Source organism: Chiroxiphia lanceolata, chromosome Z (genome assembly GCF_009829145.1).
Source record: "Chiroxiphia lanceolata isolate bChiLan1 chromosome Z, bChiLan1.pri, whole genome shotgun sequence".
NCBI lineage: Eukaryota > Metazoa > Chordata > Aves > Passeriformes > Pipridae > Chiroxiphia > Chiroxiphia lanceolata.
In genome coordinates, this window is record NC_045671.1 from 53,254,812 (window position 1) to 53,276,101 (window position 21,290).

Sequence of the window (21,290 nt, forward strand, 5' to 3'; positions counted from 1 at the left end):
ATTTCTGTCTCCCTATTTGGATGTGCAGAGGGGACAAAGAAGATACTCTTCATGGGCAAAACATTGAGGTGTTATCATTTGAGGGGATGAAAGTGATTCAGGTTGGGAAATCTTCTTTTCAAAAGTGCCCTAAGAAGTGATGAACGATAAGGCTGAAAATAGGATGTTGACTCCTAAGTCACTAAACCTCCCCCTTGTGCCAAGAGACAATGCAGAACCTTGAAAAGGGTTGCACACCTCTTCCCTGAACTGCTGTGTGCTGAGTGTGATTTTAGGATGAAAGGTCCTTTTGTTATAGGACTAGCTGAGATCACACAGAGGCTTGGGTCAGCATTAATCATGACTGGCAGTAGTGAGGAAATTACCTTTATTAACTACACTATCTTACACATCCCTCTATTATTTTCCCTGCAAAATAAAAATAGTTATATTAGCCAAAGCTACCTTATTTTTTTCCTGACACACAGTGATTTTTCTCTCTCTTCATTCTGCACATTTCTTTCTTCACTTCTACGTAATATCAATACAATTGTTTTTAGAAACCCATTGAAGAGCCAGAGCCCTCAGAGGTATTGAATAGGCATAAACAGACTCCAGAAAGACATTTTTTAGCATTTAAAAAAATCAGCTTTAAATCTCCATTCGTACTTATTCTTTAGGCATTTAAAAATTTGCTTTAAAATTCCATTTGTCCTGAGTACATGGAGGCCTGGATGAAAAAGCTGGATGGGTTCATGGTTTCTCCTTTCCCTGTGTAAGCACATACGTCAGAGGCTGGCAAAGTTTACTGCTGCCCACCTGGAGCCTGAAATTTGACAGCCCCATGAGAAAGGGGGAAAGGGAATGGAGCAATCTGTATGGACCTGTATTGATAATGCTTTGATTTGTGCCCTTCTCACTTTAAGAAGGAGAGGGAAATACTATAGCACTATCAAACTTTTAGACTCACAACGGAAAGAAGTATATTTACCTTCTCCATTTCTTCAGCTTTCCAACTGGAAATTTTTTCCTGTCTGATGCTGTCAAGCTTCCCATTCTTTATGAAGCTCAGTAGCTGAGAACTTTCTAAGGGCCAGTGGAACAGAGGCACTGAACCTCACTGAAAATTATCTCATAGTGCTGATAGTACTGCTTTGGAAATCTAGGTAGTTTCTTGTAAAATATAAATGAGAAATGTGGAAGATGATGGTATGCTTTGTGTAAAGCTGGTGTTATTAGCACCTGGAGTACATTAAACATAGAATCTTTTAATACTGGGGGAAAACATATGTCGGGGCAAACAAGGTAACCCAGGATCTCTCTCCTATATAGAAGGGAGTACATAATTTGTATCTACAGAGCCTGCCCTGCCCACAGGATTTCTGCAGTCTGACTTGAATAGACATACACCTGAAATGGGAAAAGCTGAATGGGTAGTGCTTCAGTGGTGTCATTCATCTTAAACTAAGAGATCCCTGCACAGGCTGTTGTACTGGTCTTCTTCAACTTAATGAGGATATGAACACAGATCTGCTAATCTGCTGATAACTGGGAAGATTTCAGCAGGTCAACTATTGTCCCACCAAGATGTAACAACATAGATTCATACTGTTAATCAAAGGGAATTTCTGTTTAATTTTCAGAGATGAACACTTTTGAAAGCCTGAAAGAATTCTGCCAGAAAGGTGAAAGTTCCTCCTTTGAAGTAAGGAGCAGACCAAGTTAAACCTTTTAACGAGTGGTATAAAGGTGTAAATTTTATTCCCATCTCTAACTGTTCAGTCAGCTCAATACACTGACTTTGGTGATCTTCCCTTGCTTAAAATCTTCCCAGTTCCCGGTCTCCACTGTAAACACCTCAGGAATGGGCAGGTAATTTATTTTTAATGATTACAGATTTCATTTCCTTTAATGATCACATATTCCATGTTGAGGCTGTAGAAATGGATAAGTTATACAGCTCTTCTAATTCAGATATAGCGGTAGAGAGGCTTTGTGACACTGTTTTGCAATGATGACTCTCTGAGCCCTCCTTTCAGCCTTGGGATTGAAAGTGTTCAGAGAGGCTGTGTGAAAGGCAGACATAGCAAGAGCAGCATTTACACAACTTTAGTTGTATGGCCTTGCCCTTCGAGTAGAAAAGAAGCTACTTTATTTGGAAATGAATATTTGAGTTATTTGTCTTTGATCCAGTGGCATTGCACAGAAAGGCCCATTAGCATAGTCATAAGCACCACTGCTGACAGATTCATGGATCCATGATCCATGTGGATTGGCAGCCAGGTGCTATACCTTCTTTCCAACTCATCTTTCAAAGAGCATCTGCAGGCATCAAGCAGAGGGCAGGGGGCAGGCCACGGACAATTGTAAACAGAAAAGATATGCATATTATCTGAATTGTAACTAAATCACATTAATTACACTCCAGTGAACATTCAGTGTTACTGTTGAATCTGCATGATGGAGCCATTAATTCTTCTTGTGTAAATAAGTATTCACTGCTTGTCAATGTTCTGGCTTCTCACCCTCAGGGTGACTGGAAAAATGGGTACTTAATCAGATTATTTCTGTCTACTGTGTTTTGTGATGGGGGAGTATTTTTTCTTTGAAAAGTGTTGTTGGTTTCCCAGAAGACCTTCAATAAATCCATCCCCAAACATTGAGAAAAACCCAATATGTTATTGTATGAGGGGCATTCTTCTAAACTGCCTTGCTCCTCTTTGGCAGCAAATATATCAGCTGCTTATGTATTTGCTGCCAAAACCCAACAAAAACCAGTCTTTGGTAGGGCACCAAGAAGCTGCATTTGTTGCTTACTCAAATTATTTTTTTAAATATCAGAGCCTCCTCACCATAATATGTTTTCCTTTGACCACAATTCCCATTCTAGAAGTGAAACCTGGCTCTTTTTATGATGTAAAACATTGCTTTTTAATCCAGAAAGGAAGTCCTTCAGGATCATTTCAACCATAGCTTGGCTATGAAATATTAACTCTGTGGTGGTGTCTGCTACACTCGCACAGCAGGTGAATATTATTGCAATCTCTCTGGCTCTATCCTGAGGATTTCAGAACAGTTTTTCTAGTGAGACCCAATATTACTGTGCTCTGAGACATCACAGAAATGTCTGAGGCCTATGATAGATCTGAATCCTCTTTCCTCATCGGTAGAACCAATGGTGGAAACGTGGGTGTTGGTTGCACTTCAAGGGTTGGACGCAGTGCTAACAAACAGGTTCAGAGCCTTAGCTCATTCTTAGGGACACTATGTTGCTACTCATGACTTTTTAGTCCTTGCTAATGAGGGGGATTTAAGCCCCAACAGACTCTCAGGACAGGTTTTAAATAATCAGATAATCAATTATTTCAATCAGAAATTGAAATCTCACAGAATAGTTTAAGTAAGACAAGTAATTAAAATTATGCCTAACAGATATTTTTCCCCTGCTAAAGAAAATGTTCATAAGAAAATGCAATTTCAGCTCTATAATCTGAACCAGGTCATCCAAGTTGTCGGGTGTGAGTTCCTTTTCGATGAAAACTTGACTAGGATTTTTCTTTGTATGCTGTAAAACATTTTTAATGCTTGCGTAACGTATCTTGCACAAACATCTAATGGCAGAACTTTTCTTAGTTCATTCTGTACCACTGCCATGACAATGGCATATCCAATATAAATATAAGGCATGGTAATGGATCACAGACAAGTTACTGTTTGGTGAGTTGGACTGCAACTAAAAAGCTTTGACTCATACAAGCAATCTCTTAAATGTCTTTGAATTTATAACAGGCCTTCTGACCATCATTCAGTTAATTATTTTCATTAAAAAGCAACAGATTGCTATTAAGAGGATTAACTTGGTCATCGACAGTTGGAAGTTGTATTTAGTGATGGGTGTAATTGCTGCAGTCAGCTCTAGTGCCTCTGTATAAAGGTCTACTCACCTTCAAGGCTCCTACTGTTCCTACCTCATATTATCTGACAATGTGGAACAAGCAGAAGTCTGCTTGTGAATATATTACACAATATATTCAGTTGCAAGGATTGCTTGGGAATTTGACACAACATTGGAAAGTTGTAATACCAATAAAGATTGGGATAGTCTGGGTCTCATAGGGAAATCTTTATTAGAAAATAGTGTGCTTTACGAACGGAAGGTTTGCAAAGCCTTTCCAGAAAGAGGCAGGGAGTGCCAGTGGATAGCGGTGTGTGGGTAGGCAAGGGCTAAGTCAAGAGGCATGAGCTACTGCTCAGAAGCATAACGCTTCCACTGACCTATTCTGGCAGGTATCTGATCCCACAACACTGATGTGTACCTGAGGTGGAGAGCTGCAGCTAAAAAGAAAGGAAGGTTGTAACTTCACTGCAGAAATGGAAAGAAACACATATTATAAAATGACACCCTCACCCAACAAGCTTCTGCAGGCTGTTCTGCAGGTCTGGGGCATGCTAAACTTTTGTTAGCACATGTATGAGGTTTTTGGGGTTTTTTTGACCCTAGCTGTCTTTACTAAAAATCTTTGAGACTTTTAGTAAAGAACAGGTCTAGATGGGTGTTTAGTTTTCCATTTAAATCAAAGATTCTCCTAAACAAACATGAACTGGAAAATATCATGTTTTAACTATAACAGAATCTTCAATTTGTCCTTGTTTTTTGACTTGTGATATAAATAAAGAGAAATCAGTGGAAAGGTTTAATCTGATGCAATCCACTTTACGTCTTTTTAGACACAAAGTATTATTTTGTTCATGCTTAGCAGCTTCTGACTTTTCTAAAATGGTCCATATCTGTTCCACACATCAACAACAGTGTCAAACCCTGAACACTCCAAACTACTCATCCCTGAATCAGACAGGGAGGATTGATCACTTAAGAAAACTCTGCAGCTGGGAACAAACTAACTTCTTTCAATTGCAAACCTGCTTCTGCAGCAATCCTCTGGTACAAAAACTAACTACAGTGCTGCTTACAAATTTTGCTTGTATCTGACCACAGCTATTAAGGCATAACAAATAAAAATGATCGGAGTCTGAGCTGGCACCAGAAAGCACTGGTTTTCAGCCTAAAACTCATGTTTGCTTACTTGTTTGCTCAACATCTGTAGATAAAACCTCTGGAGCAGACTTATAAAAAGTTTATTATCACTATTTGTGCATTTCCTATCCAAAGACTTGGACAAAGTCTTGACAATAAAAGACACCATGTTTGACTGAATTTCTCATGCCAGTTGGAAGATGAAGGTAGGGTGGGAGCTGAAAGAAGCAGATCTTCATATGGCATTGCTGTAAGGGTTAGGCCAACCTTTTTTCCAGGTGTGGTCTTACCAAACTTCTGCTAAAAATGTGCCGTTCCACATATGCTTGCTTTTGGGGACTGACTGGGAAACTCAGAATGATTACCTAACTCCTTTTTTTGACACCAGGTCAAAACTGGTCAGGGACAATGAGATGTCTGAGGCCAAAAGGTGGTGGTATTTTACAGGAAATTCTTTATATGGCCTCATTGGATGTGATTAAAACACCATCTGAATACATGACTTCTTGGATTAGTTGCCACTTTAGTCTCCACTCAGGCTGTGGGACTAAGTGGTAAATGAACCAGAGCATCAGCTAAGGCCAATGAAGGATCTCACCTTGCAGGGGTAACAAATGAGGCTACTGGGAGCCAGTCCTTTTGGTCTGGCAAGGACAGACAGCCCACAGTTCTCAAGTGGTAGTCAGTGGCTGTGTTCTGAGGTGTACTGGTTGTGAGCACTGGCACATGAACAGACCTCAATATGACACTGTACAAATGGCCATGCATGACTGTAAAGATGAAACCTTCCTTCTAAACTGTCTGAGCCAACAGACAGTTACAAATTATGCTTTTTAATCCTAAGCATGCAAGAGATTAGACCCATCATAAACTCTTACAGATCAGAGGAACTCAACATTGTTATACACTAGGGTTCAGACACGGCTCTACTGATACTATGCAAAACGTGTTCTCCACATAAAACAGACACAGGTGCAACCATAAATCCCATCACTTAAACAAAACAAAAAATATCTGTTATAAAATTAAACACCTTCAACGTCTGAATTTGTTTCAATGACTTGTGTGTGAAACCTAAATACTCTATACCACAGAGCTACCTATGACTTTCAACAAAGATATTTAACATACAGATCAACATGTTTTTCCAGACCAAAAGAAGAGGAATTTAGGTTAATTTAATAGAAAAAATAAAATATGGAATAACATTGATTTTGGCCATTATCAATTACAACAGAACTACCCTATTTTACAAATAACAACTGAACATTTTACACATGTACAGTATTTTTTCAGTAAAAATGAATTTGATTAAAACAATGTGTCAGATTTTTTAAAGAAAACAAAGTTATTAATTTCTTCTCTATAATAGTGTTAGAGACATTTGTAAGTATCCAAAAAAATTCTTTACAATCCATTACATAATTAAATCTCAATAATGAATATATATTTATATATAATATATATAATATTAACTTAAACTTTGAAAGCATTATGTTCTAGTTAAACATGTTATACTGAGAAATGAGGCAGCAACAGACTAGTAGTTAAACTAGCACAAATTTGAATGTTTATCTGGAAATTTGTAATGGGCACCAAAGGAGCCTGACTGCCCCCTGTCATACTAAACCAGGTTGTAATAGTTTACCTGCTCCCTGCTAAAGAGGACATTACCTACAGAAGTTTGTATCCATTCATTTGTAAAGCTTCCACAATAATTTTTGATAATTTTTTATCCCCTTTATTTTCCAAGATTTACGTTCTTAGATTCAATCCATTCTCTGTTTGTATGTCCTGGAATGCTGAAAAAGACACTTTGTATGTTTTAAGTATTATCCCCTGTAAACAGTATCTTTGAAGTTCAATTTTCTGTTTCCTGTGAAATGACTGTCTTTTGAACTGTATGCTGAGTGAAGCTGATGAAGATATATTAAACAGAAATTTGTACTGGCAGCCATGCGCCTGGGTAGGAAAGAGTGAGGCTGGGCCACTTCTCTCATCACCCAGGACCATTTTACAGTGAGGTAACTTCATTGGCCTCACGAGGACTATTCCTGCTGAAATTTCTATTGTGAGCAGTTAAAGCAGATTCAGGCCCATCATGACACCAAGAGAACCACTGGTTTACTGTCCTTTATGCAATTATACCTGGAGTTGTATTTGGCACAATTATAAATTCAGTCCTGTAAACACATCCTGTCACACACAGTCACACTGGCATTTACATATGGGCACTACGAAATAGTTCCACATATCTGTATGATAATATCCCCTTTTTTTAAATGAACATTACAAGACAAAAATAATTTATGAATACTTCTTACATGACAGCAATGTTTTCTGACTTCTGAGCATATACATTACTCTCACTTACGCAAATCAAGAGAAGTAGTATCTCCTAAACTTGTCCACTACAGGAACAACTTTTTTTAAGTTTGTTTGAAATAACTTTGACAATTTAAAAAAATAAAATAAAAATCCTAGCGTATCTGTTAATAAGCTAGCTGTCTAAAACTGAAATCTATATGACCAAAACCCCATTTTGGGCAAACATATATACATACTGCATATGATAAAAAAAACCAGCATACAGCAGAGGAAGCAAGAAAGAAATGTGTTCAGAAATGTTCACTTTTCATTTTTTAAAATACTATTACAAAAGGGGCAGAACTTAGTCCTGCACTAATGATGTTTCTGATCCCCTCAGGAACTCAAGTTCCCCCTGTCAATACACACTGCACAAAAAAAGACTAATGCAAACTTTTTTGTATTGTTTAGTTTTAATCCATGTAAACTCGTGTTGTATTCTTGAAACACTCTTTAAACATCTTGAAGTGGAAAGCAGCAGGAAAAAAAGGGAAGAAAAAGGACTTTCAAAAAACAGGAATAATCCTAAGGTTGACAGGAAATCAAATCAAGAGTTAAATGTTAATTTTGGCATCAGATGCTTTGGTCACACAATACTGACTCTGCGATCCTGGATGCTCTGCTCTAGACACCCAGTTATGAAAGGTAGGTGTGTTGTAGTTTTTCCATTTAAGTTCCAACAAACAGTTCACCATCTCCCCAGACAAAGAAGAGGGAGAGAGAGAAACGTGGTTTTCTTTCTTTCCTTTTTTTTTTTCCTTTTTTCCTTTTTTCGTTTTTCAATAATATGGATTAATCTATAAGTCTATAGGAGCAGGAGGATGCTGGGAGGTGTCATTTTACCCCTTTTGTTTACATGTTCTGCAACACAATTGCTGAAGCACTTTCCGCTGGCAGAGATTGTTCTTTTTCACCAGCATACAGAATCCTCCCTCGGCCCAGGACTCTTCCGTGGCTTCCAGAGGGTAGCAGCAAGAGAAGGAGGAGAGGTTGAAGATTTGGAGAGCATGGCGTGTACAATGGAGGAAGGTTTAATTGGTCAGACAGGCAGATTTGGTTGAAGAGACCATTCAAGAGCAGGTAGCAAATAGGAAATTTGGTCCATCAAAAGGAATTCCAGTCAACAGCATTTTTTTTTTCAGGGAGAGGTATTGTGTGGTCCGACAGGGAATGATTTGTATCCATTTGTGAAAAGGAAAAAAAGATTAGAAAGAGAATAATTAGAAAACAGTGATATTTACAGCAAAGGAATTTGTTCTCAATTTTTATGAATCAAAAGAATAAAACAATCAAACCACAGAAAAAGAGTAAAACATTGTCAACAGAAATACAAATCCTGTAAAGTGAGTTAAACTAGTAACCAGTGCTTGATTGTAATGAGACCCTCTCTGCTTTGTAAATTAACAGGAAAAAAAAATGCTTCTGATTTTCCTTAGCTCTCCTACACTGTTGAGAACACATGGTGTGTGGTGTGATCCAGCATAGTGCACTGCAATTGTCTGAAGGCCAGTAAAGCAATGTGTTGCTCTCATGAGAGCTGCATTGGGAAGAATGGTAGAGACAGTACTGAGATGGGGTCTTGGGCAACTTCACGTATATGTGACTGAATTTGCATGCGTATAAACGAAGATGGATTTATCCAGCCATAATAAAGACCAAGCTGGTATCTCAAATGTTTGCATTGTAGAAATCAATTGCAATACCATACTGAGACCACTGTTATTCAAAATTAGCATTACGCTTCTTCTTCATTTGTCTGTCTATATCTGGCTACTTCTGGAATTGCTCTAGATTACAATGACTCTTCCAATCTGCTGATGTGAAAAAGTCTCATGACTAATTTACCAGTACCTGTAATGTAACTTTACAACGGACAGGGTATTTTCAAAGTTTGAAGGACTAAATTCCAACAGGAACTGTGAGGGTCCACAGAAAGAAGACTCTCACCTGTGCCCTTTCTTTTTTCTTTTCAAGTCTTTGGTAAAACCCTCACTAAATCCAGTGGAAGCAAGCTGGACCCAAGAGTCACTGTTAACTTTTACTATGTCTGATGTCACATATCTTCTTGGACTTTGTTCTGGTGTGATTTTCCTGTTGGATTGCACTTAGTGGGTTCTATCTACAAGTAATTCACACAGTAACATCTTCAGGGAAGCACAATGTTATCTAAGTGTCTCTGTAATTGTGACATTTAAAAGGAATGAATATTAGTGAATAATTATGCCAATCATATGCAATAAGAATGCTACCTTGGTTGGCACAAAGAATTTGGAGGAAGTTGAAATCACTCTAAATTGCATGCTTCCTATTTCAGAATTCTTTTGTTCTCACCCTTTCACACAATTCAAACAATACTGCAGGCACTTTAAATCATTTTTACTTACCAGCATTTTCACAGCGAAAGTGGTGAAATAGATAAATGTAATAGTAAAATTAATACTACTCTAGGGTCTTCATATAAAAATCTGTTGAAAGCATTGGCTTTGAAAAAAATAAGGAAGGAAAAATAGGTTGTTGGCAGGGGGAAAAAATGATGTTTGGAAAATTCCGGTAAAGTGGATGTGACTAATCTACATGCAAATGTAGTATTCTCCTTTTCATACACCTGAAAAACTTAAAAAATGTAACTTAGACTTTAAACCAACACTCAGAGAAGAAAAGAAACAGACCAAACCAACCCAATACACATATATTATATAGACCAATACACATAAAAGAAGAAGCTGGCAGTGGTAAAATGGATCTTTGCAGAGAATAGCACTTACCATCCTTGCATACTGTTCCCATCACACAAGCACCAGTGTCTAGGTTATAGCCACTTGGACAGCTTGTACAGTTTCTATCTCCTTGACCACTACAATCCAAACAGCTGGCATCGCATCTGAAAGACAATGGCAGCAGTTGGTCTTCCAGCCCCACCAAATACAAGAGTTTCTAGATACCTTTTCTGTATTGAAAAGGATTGTTTGCTGTTTCTAGAGCTATCAGGTGCTACAATATTGCTACTACTAATAATTATGATAATATAAAATTAGCTACCCCTGCAACCCAGTCCTGCGTCTTTCCATCAACTTTCTATTCAAAAGTTGAATATTCTTTCTATTTACTGAATAGCTGCATTATTCTACTGTTTTGGAACTATGCAGAAATAATCAATGAAAAGTATTAAACTGATCGTGCATACACGCGTCAAAAAGGCATGAGGAAAGCTGCAGGATAGAATGACTGACGTGCTGCCCAGTCCTTTCATCACCTGACTCCATTGTATTTTCATTGCATTTTGATTATTTTTTTTGTGTGGAATATACTTAAACACATGGTGACTCCCTCCCCACCCCGAATTCAAAGTGAGTCAACAACCGATATTTGTTTAATGAAGAATGGAATAAAAAAAAAAATCCCTTCCTTACACAGCACAACTTTGTCCAAGATTTCTCCAGCCTTTTGTACACTGAGTCAGATAAGCTATCCTGGACAGTACTTCAGAAATATATTTCTGCTATATTTGTGAATACGTAGTGTAAGAACTAAAATGGTCTTTATAAATAGTAATTAACTTGCAATTAAAAAGCCCCTAGTTTGACTATTTTTGTTTGCTACTAAGAAATGCAGATCCTCTGTCAGATTTGTAAATTTTATACTTTTTCACTGCAGACTGTTTAAACTGAAGGTCACACTTTAAAGAAAACTTTACAAGAAAAGTAAAGTCACACTTTATAAGAAAAAATACTTTCAGAAGACCTATATGAATATAAATCAGATTAAAATAAATAACAATAACAACAACAACAATAATAGTAACAATAATAATAATAATAGCTTTTCCGTCACCTGCTTAGCATGCAATATATTTTTTTCTACTTTTGAAGTCAACAGTATTTTATCTTCTCATAAATATTATCTTTTTCAACAGTGTAATAGCTACTATGCTGCCAAACTTCAGATACATTAGCCACTGATCATACCTTTTGCAGCTTTTGTATCCACTTTCAGTAGAGTGATCAAGGTAATAACCACTACTACAGGACTGCACACATCTTCCATCTTCCATAAAATAACCCTGTGTGCAGTTTATACAGGCATCTACTCCAGCACCTTAGACCACAGAGAAATTGTTAGAATGCATGTACGTTGTTAGAATAAACAGCATTACATAATTTTAGTGTACCTTTTCCTGAAATAAATGAGTCTTTGTAGTTCTAAAGCTCCTACAAAATCTAGCAAATGGAGGGCATTATGGTAAATCATAATAAGCTCTATCAAAATTTAAAAAAAGAAAGATTTAAAAAAAGAAAGATTTAAAAAAATCTAAAAAACCCAACCAATCAAAAAAAGATTGTATAAACTCTTTAAATTAAAAACCTTGATTTCCATGCTAGCCAAAACAAGTTTATCATATTAAAATATATTAAAAAGCTACCAAGAGAATGAAGTGTTCACATACATACAATCACTTTTTATACTGTAACTGCAATAGAGTGGAATAAAATCAGAGCTAAAATCCTACAGGAAAGAAAATTACACAGATGATGGGGTACCTGCACATGTTGCACAAGAACGGTGGCATGCTTCACATTCTTTGCCATTATGGTATTTTCCTTCTTCACAGCGGATAGCACATTTAGTGCCATGCAAGCTATTGTAAAAAGGAAAAAATGCACAGTGTTTGGGCAGATAACAGCAACAGATGACAACAAGATCATGCACAATCCAGTAGTGCATGATTTTTCTTTTAATCAAAGAAAAATCCACATATTCCGATTCATCACCTTCCTTCATTGGTCATATTTTATAAATTTAGAGACATCAATCACTTCAAGTGGGAATGAAAAGCAGTTTTGCCCATGGGGAAATACAGAAGTTGTTTACAAAGTCCTTGTAAATACTACTAAGTAACAGGGGACAGACAAAACATGAACAATGACAAAACCCACTAAAAATTCAGGCATGTAAAATGTAATTATCCATGAGGAATTTGGTAAAGGGTCAGCATCACTGTATTAAAAAAAATGCTAAGGGACTTGTTAATACTTCTCTCTCATGCTTCTCTGAAAGACCACCAGGATCTCCTGATACTATGCCACAGCACAGGTTAAGAACACAATCATAGTGAAAGAAATCACAATCTCTGCAACAGTAGTTTCCCTTTAAACCTCCTAACTGAATGCCAGTTCTGTGTGTCTTGTGAGATTTGTCAAGATTACAGCTGGAGGTATTCTGCCTGCAGACACTTATGAAAGAGCACAAAAGTAAGAGAAGGAAAAGAAATAGCACAGAGAGTCACACTTTCATGCATTCATCTAAGGACTGTTTATTGCTTTTGTGTTATAAGGTGCCTATAACAGTTTGTTGGTTTGGGGTTTGTTTTTTAAAATTTATTTATTTTTTAAACTAGGACTTCTCTGCCATGTTTACCATCTTCTGTGGAACTCCAGTGTTCATCCAATTTAACACTTTCTCTAAAAATGCTCTTCAGCTCTGGGGTTTATCACCCTGAGTGCTAACATGTTCTACAGACTGGATCCAGCAAAAGTCAGGTATGCTCAGCACCACTGGAAATTTTCAAGAGTCTACACAGTCCCAGTTTAGAAAGCAAACCAGCAATTCAACAGAACTAACAACTCTTGCTTTCCTGTTATTTTTCCTCAGTCATACACCTCAAACAGCTTTACAAGGCACACAGCATTATCATGTTTTTACAGATGGGAAAACTAATAATTTGCCCAGGTTTATTTAGTGGTCCAGTAATGGAGCAACACTGGAATCCAGGCCTCTCAAGACCCACTCAAAGAAGGTTCTGCCCATTGATAACTCTGCCAAGAAAATGCTGAAAGATCTGAAGAACTATGCAGTACGAAATGCATGTCCTGCAAGGTTCCATTTATCATCCACACAGATGGTGTTTTTTAAAAATGCTACCAAAATTTACCCTCAGTTTGCTAATATTGCCCAAGAAAACATGAAGGTTGGGTTCTTTTGATTTTTTTTTTTTTTTGTATTTCAATTTCAATAAAGAAATCCAGCTATTGATGTTCTAGAAAAAAACCTGAGCTTTTATTAAGACATGAAAATCCACTTTACTGGGGGCTAAAACCTTGGTGTTAAAACGTTAACACAAGGCTCATATTCTGAAAGAATATCCTATACATACTGAATACTGACTTCATATTTTTTTGTGGCACTAAGCCAGCATACATTCTGTCATGATGTTGCAAGATTTTTGACTTTTGCTGCTTGGATCAAAAGGTCATTCATTCATAAAGAAGCTTGAAATATGTACTGCTGTTTTGTAGCTTTTACCTATCATTTTCAAGAATGATTAAGTTCCCCTATTAAGAAAAAAAATCTCCACTACTGTTTAAAATATGTGAACACTATACAGTACAGAATTGAGCCTGAGATACTTGAGATAAGCGAATGATTGGATATAAGAAGAAATACAATAAAGATAAGAAAATAATTTCTGACTACCACATGAACGAATTAGAAAAATTACTATAATTCATGAGCTCTACCTCTAAAATAATCCTGCACTGACATACTGTAGGTCAAAAATGTAAAGAAGCCAGCTTTCCACAAGACTGTGACTTTTATGTTATCTGAAATGAAAGGCCTTCTAAAAATCAGTTGTTAGCCAAACTGGCACACAAGAAAATATGATATGACACACTAAACAGCATTGTAACAGTTGACATAAAGGCCATCAAGGTTAAATAGCTATCAGATGTTCTTCCTTGTGTATCCACAGCCTTGTATACCTCTTCTGGTATTATGTTTAGTGACATCCATAATTTACTTACCTTAGGCCATGTCTGCATTCTGTGCAGATTTGGAATTCAACGCAGGTCTTACAGTTTTCACTACATTTTCGACAAACAATCTTATCTACAAAAGAAAAAAGCCCAGAAAGCCTTGATCAGTTTTGTCTGATAAAACTGTATGAATATATTATTGCATGACCTACTGCTTTCTAATTTGACATCATCAAGCTAGACTGAAGTAGCTAAATTCTGCCTAGCATTACCTTTTTCCATCAAACATTGAATGGTTTACTGTATTTCTATACATCTGAACTAACAGCTGCACTCTAAGAAAAATATGTTTTAAGGTCATTATAAAGTTTCCTAAATATTTTAAATTTACATTCACAATTTATAATATGGACTTAAATAATCTTCTCATATAGCAGTGATATGCAGTAATGATATGCCATGTGTTCAAGGGGCTGTCCTGCAGGCAGTCTGTCCTCTTCCTGATTTCATGTTAAGAGACATACCTGTATAAACAGATCTCAGCTTAACAAAGTAAATATATGAATTACTTAACACCTACCTTTTAATCTCAAGAGCTCCCTTTAACAAATGTCTCTATCTCTTCAGCCCTGCTGTCTTTTGAGATTCAGTGACATGTACCTTTCTGAGAAGAAAAACCCAATTTTCCCATTTAATCCTAAATTTTCATCTATCCATTTTAATTATGTGGAAAGGAATTACCTTTACTGTAGTTCTCACTTAGTGAAAATAGAAAAATTAAGGTAGGACCTGTTTATACTAATTCTCGAAAATAAACACACAGCTTCATGACAAGAAAGCAAAAGGCTAGGCACCCAGATGAACAAAGCTCCTGAGAACATATTTATCTTCTAAGGAGTGTCTAAAAATAATCAAAGTCACTGCAGTTTTAAGCACAGGTTTAAATGTATGTCTAAGTATTTTTGCTAGCCAAAGCTGGAAATTAAACATGGTCAGTCTCTTGGCAATCACAGGAGGAAGCTGAAGGTAGGTATCAATCACAGCAAAGGATTACTGCTCTTGGGCTGTCACTTGCCTCAATTCTGCTACTGTTACTGCCAGTCACTCCCAGATGAAAAGATATCCTGCCACTAAACATGGTTTTTAAAATAATGGAACATTTTTCATGAGATTCTTGATCACACTTGGTAACAATATAATAAGAAGAACAGAATAAGAGAGAGATACATCAACATACACTTTTCCTACTCATAAGTATTCCAGCAACCTCCCCAGATCAAATTCTGTAGCCCACAATACGAAAACAACAAGAAATACTAACTCTTATCCAGGTAAAACCCATCAGGGCAGTTGGTAATACAGCTATTGGTTACTTCATTCAGGTAGTAGCCAGATTTACAGGTCATGCACTGGTCATTATGGCCTCCAACACAGGTTTCACAATTGGGTGAGCATTTTTTACATCGTTTCTTGTCTGCATTGTAGTGACCAGGTGGGCAGGTTGAAACACAGATCCTGCAGACAGCAGGGAAGAGAAGGCAGAGTCGTTAATGGAATAACCTGCCACCACATTCCTGGACCATGACTGCAAAGCAGAAGTATTTCTCACCATTTTTGCTCTTCTAATGATCACATGTTTACCAGCTGTAACCCTTCAAAGCATTGTGTCAACATCCCTCTTCCCACATTTAATTCCCTACAGCATACGCTATCTCACTAGCAAATGCCCTGTCAGACAGTCATACAGTATCTTTTTTGACCATCTATATTTCTTGTCTTTTTCACTTCATCACAGAAGCTGTAGTAGCTATTAGTGATATATATAAACATATAGAGAGAGACAACCTCTTATGAATAAAAAAAGGAGGTGGGGAAATAATCAGTGAAGGGTGTTCGAAAGCTGTACTTTGAATTCTGATTAGTTAGGGTTTCTTTAGCTAAGAAAATTTTTCAAATTCAGTGGAAAATGAATTATCCATGACTGCGGCAGAGAAGAGGAATGAAAGTAAGGATATACACTAAGAAATCAATAACGTAAAGTGTTTTTTCTCTTCATGTTACCTTGTGTTGTTCTTAGATTTGTAGTAATAGTGAAGACAGTCAGTACAATGATCTGGTCCTGGCCCATCACACCCTACTTTACTACATTCTGCATTGCAGGGACCTGTAATAAAACGAGAATAAAGAGGGACAAAGGGATAAAGTACTCATTTAGTACTTCTCAAACTTTGAAACGTGGTATTTTATTGCAGAAATTCGATTACTCTGTTTCCCTGTGTTGAGGAATACATTCAGTACAGGTAGCTTGATTTTCAAACTGCAGTGCAAGCTGCAGAGTGAGCTCTGGGTGGCAGGGGTCCCAGGCAAGAGCTGTGAACTGCTGAGCCTTTGTAAAACAGAGAGCACGGGGACTTGTGGTGCTGGACAGGTGACTGGACACTCAGAGACACAGCAAGCGCCAAGGAACCTGAGCCCTCGAGACTTTTTTGTGGGCATAAACTGTGAGAGTATAAAAGCCCAGAGTTTCCTTTGTTAGGGGTCCTCCCTCCTCAAAGGCACCCAGCTCGAGCTGTTATTTAGTTATTTAGTTGTTACACCAAGATTGAAGTATTTTAAGGATCAGGAAGTCTAAGACTCTGCTGTGGGAAACCTAGTGTCGAGCCAGTATGGAAGCCTGGTCTGACTGTGTGAGTGTGGTGTGTTCATCTGTGAAGGGACCTTGGCCCTAGCTCAGGTGGTGCGAGTGTGACTGCCAGGGTGGTTCCTGGATGGTCGGACAGGGAAGTTTCCGAAACACCTGTTTGATTTGAATTCCAAACAGTAATTTAGTTCCACCAAAAAAAAAAAGAAAAAAAAGAAAAAAAGAAAAGAAAGTCTTTTTAGTACCTAAAGACCAGGCAATCCTGGTCTTAGTATTTACTCACAGTGATTTATAATTTTTAGCAGGTGGGGTATCCTCTATAGAATTTATCAAAGAGAAACTATTTCTGGATCTGAACTGATGCTTTCTCAAGGGGTAACAAATAATTCTGCATTTTATTTGAAATATGCAAAGGCTTCTGTAAATCATAATTAGGAATGGTTAGCAAAATCACTTATAAAAAGCAGGTCAGCATAAATTATGGACATAATGATCAGTGGCTACTCAGGTTACCAACTGGGTAACAACTGGTCCAAGACCCAATGAACCAGACACCAAGGGTCCCAATGTTCTGTTTGCTACACTCTGCAAAAGCCTCACATAGTACTTGCTGATTAGCAAGGCTTCCATCTCACCCACACTCATGTTGGACTTGATGATCGTTATGAAGTCATTCCAACTTGAGATATTCTATGATTCTGTGCTTCCTGTTATGGGAGGAGAGAACATCAACTCCCCCCTTTATGCAGAAGAACAATGCCTGTGAGTGAAGTTATAACTTTCAGGATCGCTGCTTTCTCTTGAATGAAATGAATTTGGCAGTCACCTTCAAATTTCTTCTAGTAGCTAAACTTGAAGTAAAGCGAGTTTGCTTCATATAAAAACTTAAGAAGTTAGTGACCTTTACAGCAGAGATAGTAGTGTTTCATCACCTATTAAAATAAGGACTACTGCAGCTCTCCATCTAAAACAGAGACTGTGGAACTGACATGCTGTGGAAGGAGAATGTAATGGTGGATTACATGTGGGAAACTGCCAACTTGACTTATTTTGCAGTGCCAAAAATCTAAAACTATTAAGGCTGAAACAATTCTATAGGGATCAGTGGGAAACAACACAGATGTAGTAGTTAATGTTTTTCATATATATATATATATATACATACACATATATGTATATATATGTATGTGCATATATATCCACATACATATGCACATATATGTATATATATGTATATATGTATATAGACACATATATACACATATATGTGCATATGTATGTATATATAGCTTTGTATTCTTATATGCAAAACACTGCATTCTTCATAGTAGCTTAATATATAACTTTGTGCTTACTCATAAGGATAAAATGAAAACACCTAACTTTAAATTGTGAAACAAATACTTCTCGTCTTCAGTGAAGAATCCAATTCACTGAACATTTTACATATGCAGACTTTGAGGTCATCCTTCAACCTATTATGTGTTCAGTAAATGCTTGATCAGAGCCAATGAATGTACACACCTGAATAGTCGTCTGTCGCATAATCTTCTGTAGGGTCTTCCACTGGACTAGAGCGCACTCTTTCCACTTTCGGAAAATCATTTCTTGGTGAGTAAGGCTGGATGGATGTTCCATACAGTACTAAGGACCACTCTTTCAATTTGCCTGGAAGTTAAGTATTTTTAAATCTACTTTCAGAACTGTGTCTTACAAAAATATATCACTTTCAAGCATGATGTTGTGAGTAGGTACAGATGACATTGCTCTTCAAATAAGTGTCTTCAGTGCAATACTTGTTTTACTATATGCTGAGAAAGCATATTTTCTTCAATCAGATCTTTATACTATATTTTCATTGCATGCATCTGGATTTCACCTTCTCCTCAGAGCATTATTAATTGTGCAGTAATTCTTTATTATTTGAGATCTTTTAGCTAAGTAGCTGTATTCAGAACTGTGACTTAAGAAAGGGGTTACATAAGAGTACTTTTCACAGACTTATAGGACACAACTTGATAAACAGGAAGTAGCTTTTTTTAAAATCTCCAAGGAAAAAATCAGTGTCCCCACAAACCAGCATAATTTCTTATTTATTTGGCCCAGTTATTTGGCAGATATGTCACTGTATTGTCTGTGATCATCACTAACATTTTATCCTCTTAATACTTAAATGAAGAAAAAAATTGTTTGGCTGTCCAAAGCATTATCTGGCTTTTTGATAAGTTTTTTTTGGGGGAAGAATAAAAAGATAAAGGTGTATCAAGTCATCAATTCAGGCAGTCAGAACGCAAAGGGTAGACTTCAAATTCCCACCTTTCTATCTACATTACTTGGTGAATTAATTTTGAGAAAGAGCAAAAGGACTCAGGCCTGAAATAATTCATAAAGTAATGATGCATAAACCCCATATTCTGGCTCGAAAAGTGGAAATAAGCTTGGTATAATTCTATTCTCTTGTTCATATTTATCCATGTTGAGATAGCTAGTTGAATTTGAAAGATCCTGTTTTGGAGGCTCTTCTGGGGTTAAAACGCTCTTCCCTTAGAACTATCATTTAATGAGAAACATAATCGAGATATCACTCTTCTAAAAAAAATAAATAAATATTCATGTAACATTAAATTCAATTAAATTTTATTTTAATGATACTCAATAATTTGAAATATTATTCACTTGGACTTTTTCAATCTGTGCAACCAAATTAATTTGAATCACTTTACACGTGATTTTCTCTATCTTCCCCAATGTTGTCTGGTAATCTCCACTGGCATCACAAAGACAATATGCATCTCTCTGATTTTACATGCATCCTTCAAGCAGTAAGCAACAATAAGTCCACTACCTGACAGATCACAGACCAATTGTTTTAAATAGTTTATACTAGGGCTAAAGACGGAAATCTGTTATCTCCATGTCTTTTGCCAACCTAATTTAATCCTTCTAAATGACAGAAAATTTCTAAATGTCATATTCAGTTATTGAGAAGAAACTACAGATCAGAGACTACATCACACAGCAGTTGTATCACACAGTAGCTTCCAGCTTTTCAGAGCCGAATCAAAATATTACTTTCTTTAGAGAGACATTTAATTAAATAAATTAACTCCTGTGATGAGTCTACCACACCTGTGGTCAAACTACTGGCTAATTACTTTGGCTGTAAAAACTGCATGACCCTTATTTTCAAATTGTTTTTTCCTATCCACATACATGTAGGTCTTAAAGCCTCAGTTGATGAAAAAGACCCAAATCACGTATTTTCTTCCTGTATAGACATGTGGGAATCAAATTCCATCTTGAAGTCCTTTAGAAAGATCCAGCTGGGTCCTTAATGGCACTTTTCCTTTTAGACAAGAAGTCACATAGGGAGCTCATTTTTAACCGAGTATGCAGTCATCTCTACAGCCTTTTCAAAGATAGAGCTTCTCCATGTCCAGTCTCTGTCCTTTCTGTCTTTTAACCCACATCTACAGCATGTAAACCATAACATACTGGGCGCAATCAAAAAATGTGTGTTTTGCTATGTTATTCAGATCTTTTCATCCTTGTCTTGATTATGAGCCAAAGCTCACCTAACTTCCCAAGGGTTGATTACATACTACCTCCAGAACACTGGTCAAAATATTTGCAAGAACCCACTGAAAATAACCATAGATGCTCCTAAGTGTACTGTGTCTGGACTTTACACATATGGAAGGTCTTGTACTAACATTACTGTAGGAAGGATTGTTGCTTTGAATGTATATGTAATGCAAAAAAGGCAGTAAGGGGAATAATGTAGGGTCTCTCAGGAGATTAGCTGCCTTCGTTCAGTAAATAAAGAGGGGAAAAATTCATGTGACTAGCCAGCAAAGAAAAGAATTTGCCTCAGGGTTGGTTTAATTTGCACAACGAAATGATTTCAATAACTAAGTACACCTACAGACATGCACACTTTTATAATGAATAAATGAAGTATGCACATTTAGACCAAAATCTTTCTTTCCCCATTTTTGGCTGATTCCATCATTTAGTTTGGCTAGAATAATCCTTTACCCTGCTTGTATTTAGTATGTGTAACAAAGGTACCATATTGTATCTAGAGGAGAAAGGGCATATCACAATGTTTCACAGTAAACACATGTCCATCTCCATAAACTCTACAGAATTAAATGCAGAAATCATATGCACTACTTTTATGAACTGCACTCTGCACTTCTTGACAGGTAACAGATGTGGCATCACTTTGCCAGTGCAGGGATATGATGACACATTGACTCTTTGTTCTCAGTTTGATTACATGAAAAAGGCAACTCTTAATTATAAGACCTTTCAATAGCTAACCAAACACATGCATAGAACATGAACAAGAAAGAAGTATGATGGAGAAATCAAATGTGATAAACTGGAGAGGCATCATAAATTGTGTTTAAGCACCTTTTGTTTACTTCATGTTCTGTTCAGTGTGGAGACTAATCCCAAAATGCCCAAACAGCTGAGTTTATCCACCACTAATATACGACAGGCACTTCCA

General features: G+C 36.9%; 1 protein-coding gene across 5 annotated transcripts in view; it reads right to left on the reverse strand.

Moving 5' to 3' along the window:
* Positions 1-21,290, reverse strand: part of PCSK5 (proprotein convertase subtilisin/kexin type 5) — a 250,123-nt gene that overhangs the window by 61,768 nt on the left and 167,065 nt on the right. For 4 of the 5 annotated variants that reach the window (XM_032675833.1, XM_032675835.1, XM_032675834.1 and 1 more), the window contains 7 exons: positions 18,299-18,442; positions 16,195-16,297; positions 15,455-15,648; positions 14,182-14,266; positions 11,920-12,017; positions 11,347-11,476; positions 10,147-10,262 (listed from right to left, as the gene is read on the reverse strand). In XM_032675833.1, coding sequence (XP_032531724.1) covers positions 10,147-10,262; positions 11,347-11,476; positions 11,920-12,017; positions 14,182-14,266; positions 15,455-15,648; positions 16,195-16,297; positions 18,299-18,442 — 870 coding nt within the window. Of the gene's footprint in view, positions 1-7,775; positions 8,337-10,146; positions 10,263-11,346; positions 11,477-11,919; positions 12,018-14,181; positions 14,267-15,454; positions 15,649-16,194; positions 16,298-18,298; positions 18,443-21,290 lie in introns of those variants that run through there. The other variant, XM_032675837.1, reaches the window with a different exon arrangement.